Source organism: Diplotaxodon limnothrissa, linkage group LG23 (assembly GCF_057381915.1).
Source record: "Diplotaxodon limnothrissa isolate DT_005_m linkage group LG23, D_limnothrissa_male_GT1.1, whole genome shotgun sequence".
NCBI lineage: Eukaryota > Metazoa > Chordata > Actinopteri > Cichliformes > Cichlidae > Diplotaxodon > Diplotaxodon limnothrissa.
The window spans coordinates 1,536,698-1,545,440 of record NC_140617.1 but is presented as its reverse complement, the minus strand read 5'-3'; the positions used below and the strand labels follow the sequence as shown (position 1 = coordinate 1,545,440).

The window sequence follows — 8,743 nt, the reverse complement described above, 5'->3', positions numbered from 1 at the left end:
TCCGGTACAGTACAGTGTGCTGACAAACAGCAGCGGAGCGGTGACACCGAAACTCAAGATAGTTCCCCCCCTCGACTGCTGCTAACGGTCACATACCGGAACTGGATCGGAAAGACACGAAACGGTTACAAACAGGGAGCTTTCAGCGAGGAACTCCGTGTGCGCCATGTAAAGTCTGCGGTCAGTGTATAATTTCTATATATATATGATATCCTTGTTAATATATATAGATTTTCATAACTTCTCCACTCAATCGCCACACGCATGCGCACTAACCCCCCCCGCTGAGATTAAAAATAATCCTTCTTCTTCTCATTATTATTATTATTATTATTATTATTATTATTATTATTAATATTATTATTATAGCGCTAAATGACACCGTATATCTGTGTCTTAAACACTATTCAGGTATGGCTCAAAACTGTATGCCAGTGTAATGATAAACCCAACCTGAAACTGCTGAGATAATAGTGTCATAACAGAGAATGCGTGAGCTGTGGCATGAGAACACGCGAACAAACTTTAGCAATAGTGCTAGAAATATAATATATTTAACCTTTACATGCTAATTGACAATCTAATGACATCCATGTTTATATTTATGTTAACATATTTATGTTCTCCTTTGCCCCACACAAACTTAATGCCCTACATATAGTTTTTTGGATCTGGTCTTATTTTAAATTTCAACAAACAGATCATATTTTTTAAAAAAAACTGTAATTAAAAAAAAGTCAATTTAACTAATTAACTCCAGTTTTATGCTTTAGTAAAGGCACTGCTTTGTTTTGTTTCCTTCTCTTTTCTGCTTTTTATCTCTTTTACATTTTGTACTGATTTGTATAATTATTATTTGTTATACCAATTTTATGAACGATTAATTGATATATACGTAAATAAATAAATTTTAGCGGAGACGGAAGTACGTTGGAGTGAATGCTCTCGCTTTGCTTAATACTCTGGGTGTGAATGGCTGGGTGATTGGACGGGTGTTGCGTGCCTCTGATAATTGAGGTACAGTCTAATGTTAACCCAGCTGCCTGGGGTGAGTCATACCAAGCACCATCACATTCAGCTCTTCTGGACGTTTCGTATAAAGGTGCACTATGTCCACGATGCTAAAAAGCATCGTTTGACCTTGGGGGTTTTAAAGGCATCAGCTCAGGATCCGTACAAAAAAAAAGAAGAAGAGGAAAACCCTTATTATGCATAAGAGGGACACAAATATTTGTTAAAAGCTTTTTCTCGCGGGTAATTACTCACGAGGCCTTATGGACAGAGTAAAAGAGACCTTTTAGGAATGTGCAGAACAAGTATTTTCAGCCATAGTATGCGGTGAAGCTGTAGGGGTGATATGATTGGCTGGCAGAAAGTGAAGTAAGGGTCTGAATAATTCATGTTGTGGGGTAGCAGGTATGAAAGAGGCACGAGCAAGGAGGCATAGAGGCTGAAGAGAGGCTATGGATGGAGAGAGATGCTGTTGCCAGGGAACAGCAGCCACACAGACCACCACTGAAAACAACAGCAGGATTATCTGATTGGACTAAAAGGAGACAGAGGCTGGTGCTTATTTTTCCCAAGTTGCTGCAGGGATAAATAAGCTACTTCCATGGAGGAATGTAAATACAGTGGAAGCCCAAAGAAGCTTTTCAATTGATACTGTGGTGAGAAGAAAAAGCTTCTCCAAAGGTATTTGGGTCCACATTAAGGGAGAAGAGAGGGGGGGTCGATATATATATAGAGAGAGATCACGATGCCAGAGCAGATGCGTTCCCATTAAAGGAATTTTGTGTCTCGGTGGTGTGGAAGTAAGAGCTGAGAGGCAAGGCTGTCGGCTCGCTCTTCACGGCCAGTCTTCCCCCAACAAAGGTGACCAGAGGCGGAGGAGAGGAGAGGGGGGTCCAGAACAGAGGTGCCCCCTGTCCTCAGACACCTGCTGCTGGCGAGCCGCGGACATCGAGGACAGTGTATGACTGTGTCCGTGCACAAGTGCGCGTGCGTGACTCCGAACGAATGAATGAGAGACGGAGAGAGAAAGAGGAGGAGGAATTTTAGACTGACCCACGCTTTTCTGTTGATGTGGAGCAGCGGGGCGGTCTCCCCTCAAATCTGTGCATCTGTGACTGAGGACGAAGAAGACGCTCCACATCGGGAGATCTCACGCCGCTCGTGTGAGTTTAACATCCTTGCATTTATTTTATGCATGGTCACACAGCTTGCACACGCATGCACGATTGTCCGTTAATGTGAGAAATCTTTTCTGTTGGATGCTCCACTTGGGGTGACCTAGAAAGGCTGTGGAGCCATTTTACTGCACCTTTTGGTGCTGATTGGCTTTGCAGAAATCATTGATGTTCACATCTGAAGACCGGGAAGAAACAACCCGCTCACAGTTACATGGTGTTTATTTATTTTTTATAAACATGATTTTGCGATTTACGCCTGCTGGCTTGCCTCCACACAAGAATTTTTCTTGTGCATAATAAAACAAAACATGTGGAAACAAATTATTTCTTTTGTTAGTTATTTGGCTGCCTTCCATTTCATACACAGCCACAAGTGCTGCTGCCAAAACCACACCACTCCTAGCGATTATATCACAGTGTTGCTATTATTTCGGTATGCACTGCTGAATGTCATCATCGCACTGGGGCTGGTTGTACTACAGCACATTTTTTGTGGCTAAACACACCTTTTCATTCTGTTTCTAAGTGCAACCTGCAACCCAAGAGTGGAAATGCTTCCATCGCTCTGTGGAACAGGCTCGGAAAAGCATGAGGAAAGCAGAACTTTAGGACTCGTGCAGTTGACTGAGAATTCTCTCTAAGCTCTTAAGCACAAATTAATTCATGCTTTTCAGGTTTTCTATTTAATTGTGTTAGTGCCTGGAAGCCTGAGAAAGCAGAGGTGTGGTAGACTTAAAGAGGAGTCAGTTTTGTCCTCCACGTCTGCCTGTGGAATTCCAGGCGAGGCCAAAGTCAATTTTCATATTTGACTTTTGAAGGATTTCTGAGCGCAGAAAAGCGAGCTCAGTCCGATCCAGTCACATGCCTCTCACATGTGCTCCGGTGGGCCGGGGGGATGAAAACCACGTGAGCTGCAGTGACTTAAGCCCCCTAATTATAATGAAAGAGAGTCAATTATTTGACTTTTCCCTCAGCATACAGGCCAAAACACATGTTCCTGCAGTGCAGCAATGTGTGACACCTTTGGTCTGTGACTGCGAGTGCTATTGCTCATAAAAACTCTCTGCACACCTCCAGGCCCCTGCTCTCCTCTCTGAGGGATGGGCACCACAGAGGCGACTCTACGAATGGAGAACATGGAAGTAAAAGACGAGTGGCAGGATGAAGACTTCCCCAGGTATGATCCTTCCACTTTTTAAAGGCATCTAATGCGCGGTCGTGTTGATGTGATGATGAAAACTGATTGTAAGATTTTTTAAAAAATCCACTTATTCTCCTTTAAATCCTCAGCTGATTGGTAATTTTCCACAACAGGATAAGATCTGCGATATTGTTTATAATTATGGGAATTGTGGCTGAAATTCAGAGCTTAATGAGCAGAAAATAAGTGGCAGGAAAGTGTGATGAAAATCAGCACTGGGCTCCATCCTCCTCCTCCTGCTCCCTTTTCCCTCCTCCTTTGTTGGATGGGGGAGGCAGGAAGCCAGGGAGCAGGTGCAGCGCCGTCTTGGAAGCGGTGTCGGGCAACGTCATGTGACGCAACGGCAGTCGCTGATCAACAACACCAGTTCAGGAATATGGTGGCAGGTTGTGGTTAAAGACGGAGGGTCAGTCAGTTATTAAAGAAGAATCAGAGTGATGCTCTGCTCCGGTTTGGCTCACACCAGCTGAGAGGACAGGGAATGAGCCCAAACACAGAGGTGCGTGAGGTAAAAGATAAAGATCATTAAGGATCGGCTTGGACAAAAGCAGCCCCGCGCTGTCTCCGTAAGGTAAGCATCAGTGGTTCGTGCTGATCTTAAGAGATAATGCAGACATAAACAGATGAGCTTGAGCTCGCCCCCCTCGTCAGTTTGCATTTCTATAAAAAAAAGAGCTTCATTTGTGACAAAGGAAGCGGCGGATCAGTAGTCACTGCAGGGGTCCTCGGGGAATAGAGGCACAGTGTCTGTTTCTGTGGGCTGAAGCGTGATTGTTGGCTCAGGAGGAGCCCGCACTGTCACACAACTGTCCTCCCGCGAATGGGAGGATGAGACGGTTGGCTTTCACGGGAATGCAGCTAAGACCCTCTCTGCTGAACAACACTGCGCTAGAGCTCTCTCCTCCTCCCAGTTTTTTTTAACCAGTGAGAGCACAGCTGTGCACTCAGCTCCTCGGTTGTTCCTCGGGTTTTATTGCCGACAGACAACACATGCAGGTGCAAGCACGTTTGCCCCCATTTGCTTGCTTTTTCTGCTTTAGACACATTTGACAAGGAGGGAAGAAGAGGAAGATGTTGATGTCCTCCCATCCTCTCCTCCTTCTGTGCAGAGTGTAAACAGAAGCAGAAATGCAGACACTTTGTTTGCATGCAAACTGTTTCTCCACCCCTCCATCATCCGCTCTGACTCACACCCTGCCCGGCGGCGCTGTAATCTTCGTCTCTCCCCGGAGACAAGTTAATAACCATCTCTATCCTCTTCTGCGTGCTCTTCTTTTCAGCGCTTTGCCAGATTAGTGACAACACCCATGCCTAGCTTGGACCTTTTAACACGGTCCTAATCACATGGATCCATTTTATTATGAGGTCATAGTTACAAAGTAGGGCGTGCTTTAGGATGCATTTATCTCAGCTGAGGAAAAATGATGGGTTTTTGTACTGTGTGGCTGAACCTTTACTCTCTGCAGCATCACAACTTCCTCTCTGTCGTGTAATAGATTGGGCAAACACAGCGCTAGATGCTTACATAGTGTATGCATGTTTCCAACCAGACCACTACCAGAGTACGGAGACATGGACCCCTCCTGTGGTCTCACAGATGACAGAACCTGTAAGTAACACCAACAAGTCGGGGGTCACCGAATGATCATTATTGATGACAAACCCCTCTCTGTGTGGCATGAATCACAGTCTCTTTCCTCCTGCCCTCTGGTCTCACTGTAGCTCATCCTACCTCCCTGAACGTGAGCTCACCGGGAGGAGGAGGCAGCGGCGGTGTGTCCTCATCCCACCGGAAGAGGCGTACGTTGATCGCCCCGGAGATGAACCTCTCCCTGGATCAAAGTGAAGGTTCTTTGTTGTCAGATGACTTCCTGGACACGCCGGATGACCTGGACATAAACGTTGACGACATCGACACTCCAGATGAAACCGACTCACTCGAGTTCATCACGAATGGCAATGACCTGGAGTGGGAAGGTTAGCAGATCCATAACAGGTCGCTGTTTTTACTCCTGATATTAATCCATCAGCTTCAAAAAGCTAGTTGAGGCTGAACTTTAGGCAAAAAGGGTTTTTTGTTGCTATTTAAGCTGAAAATTCACTACATGTATCCATGCACGTACCATAAAATGTCAGCTGAGAAGTTACACTGTGCTCTTTAACCTAAACATACTAATACATGTCGATTTTTACAGAGACTTTGCAAAAGGAAAGGATCTGTAACACAACCTAACTTAAAAGGAGCTTACACATATTATGATCAATGTTTCCCTTCGACTAAAATGATTCAGCATAACTCTGTTCGTGCCCAGATGACACACCGGTGGCATCAGCGAAAGCAAATCCCGTTGACAGATCCGGAGAGGTGGGCGAGGATGGGAATGCCAACAACGGACGCCTCTGGAGAACAGTGATCATCGGAGAACAGGAACATCGCATCGACATGCAGGTCATCAGACCTTACCTTCGGGTCATCACACACGGAGGTGAGAGTCAGAAAAAGCTCTCAATTAGCAATAAAATAATCCTTAAAATCCTTACATATATATATATATATATATATATATATATATATATATATATATATATATATATATATATATATATATATATATGGTGTGATCGTGTGCACAGGCAGTGATTTGTGGATGCAGTGATTTCCATGACAGACTGACGCCTGAACACCTGACGCTCATCATGAACTTTCCCCTTGTTGCCTGCATGCAGAGATTTTTCCGGGTTTTCTGAATTGTTGGTGATATAATGTACTGTAGAGGATGAGATATTCAAAGTCTTCACAATTTTATGTTTTGTAGATGCATTTTTTGCAAACTGGTGAAACTGAGATGCTCTCTTTATAACCAGTCATGTGTAAAAATGACTTAATGTTTTTCAGGAAGTAGTAAAATGTCTCAGTTTAAACATTCAATATGTTTCCTCTGGTTTGTTGTGAAGATTTCCATGACAGTAATCTTAAACTCTCTCTCCTCAGGTTATTACGGCGAAGGCCTGAATGCCATCATTGTGTTTTCTGCTTGTTACCTGCCTGACAGCAGCTGTGCAGATTACCACTACATCATGGAAAACCTCTTCCTGTGCGTCTCTCAGTCAGAGCCAACTTACTCGCACTTTTAAGCCCTGTATATCAACACATTTTGAACTGCACCCAACAGGAAATCATAACTCTCGTGCCCTCCAGGTATGTGGTGAGCAGTCTGGAGATGCTCGTTGCCGAGGATTACCTGATTATTTACATGAACGGAGCAACTCCTCGGAACAAGATGCCTGGCATCAGCTGGCTGAAGAAATGCTACCAAATGATCGACAGAAGGTCAGAAAAAAGTTCAATACATTGATTGATATCTAGCGTATTGGGAATTTCTTTAAATAGATCTTTTTGGAGATGTTCACATCAGCGCTGAACTCTGGCTCATCTCCATCATCCCACATACACGATGCTGATATTGACAGATATGAAAGGGAGAGAAATAAAAGTTTTCTCAAGCTGTCAGTCAGTGAAAGCTTGTCGATGGCGCTGAGTCCTGTTTGGCAGTTGGGAATAAAATTGGAATAAACTTTTAAGCACACACACACAAAGCATAAACGTGTGAACAACGATGCAGCTCTGTTAACAAACGTTTTCTTTCTGTTTTCTGGCAGATTGAGGAAGAACCTGAAGTCTCTAGTCATTGCTCATCCCACGTGGTTTATACGCACCGTCCTGGCTATATCGAGGCCTTTTATCAGGTGATACGAACAAGCTGAATATCAAACACTGAACGTTTTCCATTAAGACCTGAAGGTTAATCGATACAGGCCACACGATGTCTTTTGACCTCCCGAGAACTGAGTCCTTGTTTGGGATGTGCTTTTTATTTTTCTGATAGCTATTTGAGATCAGACAGTCCTGTCAAGTCTATAAACTAAGCTCACTTGTTACTTTGTTACATAGTTGCTACTAACTATGTCCCCATATGGGTAAATGGGTTAATTTTACAGAATAATACAATAAAATCAAGATTTCATAGTAAGTATAAAGCCGGGTCGAGCAGAATGAAGTGTAATGTGCAGGAAAGGAAACATCCCTGAGACGGGAGGTCTGACACAGAGCGACTATAATAACTTTAATCTGTTTCTCATTTAAAATATCAGTTTGACAGCGTGGATCTGTTTGCTGCAGATTTTTTTTATTGTTTGTCTTTTTGTGTATCTGTGTAACTGTTGTGTTGCTTTTCTCTCGTCCTCTGCAGTGTGAAGTTCATGAATAAGATCCAGTACGTCCACAGCCTGGACGAACTGGCAGAAATGGTGCCCATGGAGCACGTCCATGTCCCCGAGTGTGTGGTGCAGTAAGTATCTGTGACCACTAGATGGAGAACGTGAGCTTTACCTGCAGGCAGCGGTTAATCCTTTTTTCTTTTTTTAAAGTTATTACTCATTTAAACCAAACCGAGAACAAGACTGCTGTTTGAATAAATGTAAAATAAGATTATTGCCTCAGTTCCTAAAAAGAGGACTTAGATGGCAGGATTTACTGTGTGATGTGAGGATATAACAGCGCCTCTCGTTTTCAGATTTGACGAGGAGAGGATTAAAGCGCGGAGGGAAAGGTAAGATATAGCTTTGTGCAGTTTTAAATAGCATTACGCGCCAACCTCGTGCATATTATTATATACATATAACTGTGTGCAGAATTAAGAGTGGCTTAAGCACTTAGAACTGGATAATTGGCTACACAAGACTCCCATCGAATAACTCTGTGTATGTAACTCTGTGTGTGTGTGTGTGTGTGTGTGTAGGATTGAGCAGGAGCAGAGACAGCAGCAACAGCATCCAGCCCCACAGGAGCCCGTGAAAAAGTCTGAGAGGTAGAGGTCCTCTAACCACATTTTAATGTGTGACAACAAACTCAGAAGCTCATCAGGTTTCAGTTCGTTATCACAGCTCTTACCTTTACTTTTATTTTTCAGGCCAAAATCAATGATTGTAGGTCAAGGGTTCTGAGACGGACGGAGATTTGAAGGTAACGTTGCACTTCTTATTTCAGCCACAAGATGGTGCTCTGCTCTCACACGAGTTTACCGCATCGCCCATTAAGCCTCTGCAGACGTGACAACAGATTCCAGTTTATGTTTATAGAAGTACATCACTCTGGGTCTATGATGTGTCCTAATTTTGGATTAATGTTCTATGATGACAGGTTCGTCTGTTGCACATTGTCAGGGTCACAAACTGAAAAAATATTCATCTGATTGCTTTGGTGCTAAAAGTAGAACTGAGCAGGACGCAGTTTCACAGTTTGCACGGTGTGAGTTGGTACTCGTGTGATGTGTGCTTCTTCGCTGCCTTTAAA

The 8,743-nt window shown here is 43.6% G+C and overlaps 1 protein-coding gene across 1 annotated transcript; it reads left to right on the top strand.

The window, feature by feature from the left end:
• The first annotated feature begins 3,289 nt into the window (after positions 1 to 3,289).
• On the top strand, positions 3,290 to 8,394 carry atcaya (ATCAY kinesin light chain interacting caytaxin a). The gene is made up of 11 exons (XM_085347661.1): positions 3,290 to 3,366; positions 4,941 to 4,999; positions 5,113 to 5,367; positions 5,703 to 5,876; positions 6,383 to 6,485; positions 6,590 to 6,721; positions 7,051 to 7,137; positions 7,641 to 7,739; positions 7,965 to 8,000; positions 8,190 to 8,258; positions 8,361 to 8,394. The coding sequence occupies exons 1-11, from the start codon at positions 3,290 to 3,292 to the stop codon at positions 8,392 to 8,394; spliced, it is 1,125 nt and encodes a 374-aa protein (XP_085203787.1).
• The last annotated feature ends 349 nt before the right edge of the window (positions 8,395 to 8,743 follow it).

Coding starts and splice junctions, on each gene's coding strand:
- atcaya (XM_085347661.1), top strand. CDS start 3,290: ATGGGCACCACAGAGGCGACTCTACGAATGGAGAACATGGAAGTAAAA. Junction 5,877..6,382: donor TCGGGTCATCACACACGGAG/GTGAGAGTCAGA, acceptor CTCTCTCCTCAG/GTTATTACGGCGAAGGCCTG. Junction 8,001..8,189: donor ATTAAAGCGCGGAGGGAAAG/GTAAGATATAGC, acceptor GTGTGTGTGTAG/GATTGAGCAGGAGCAGAGAC.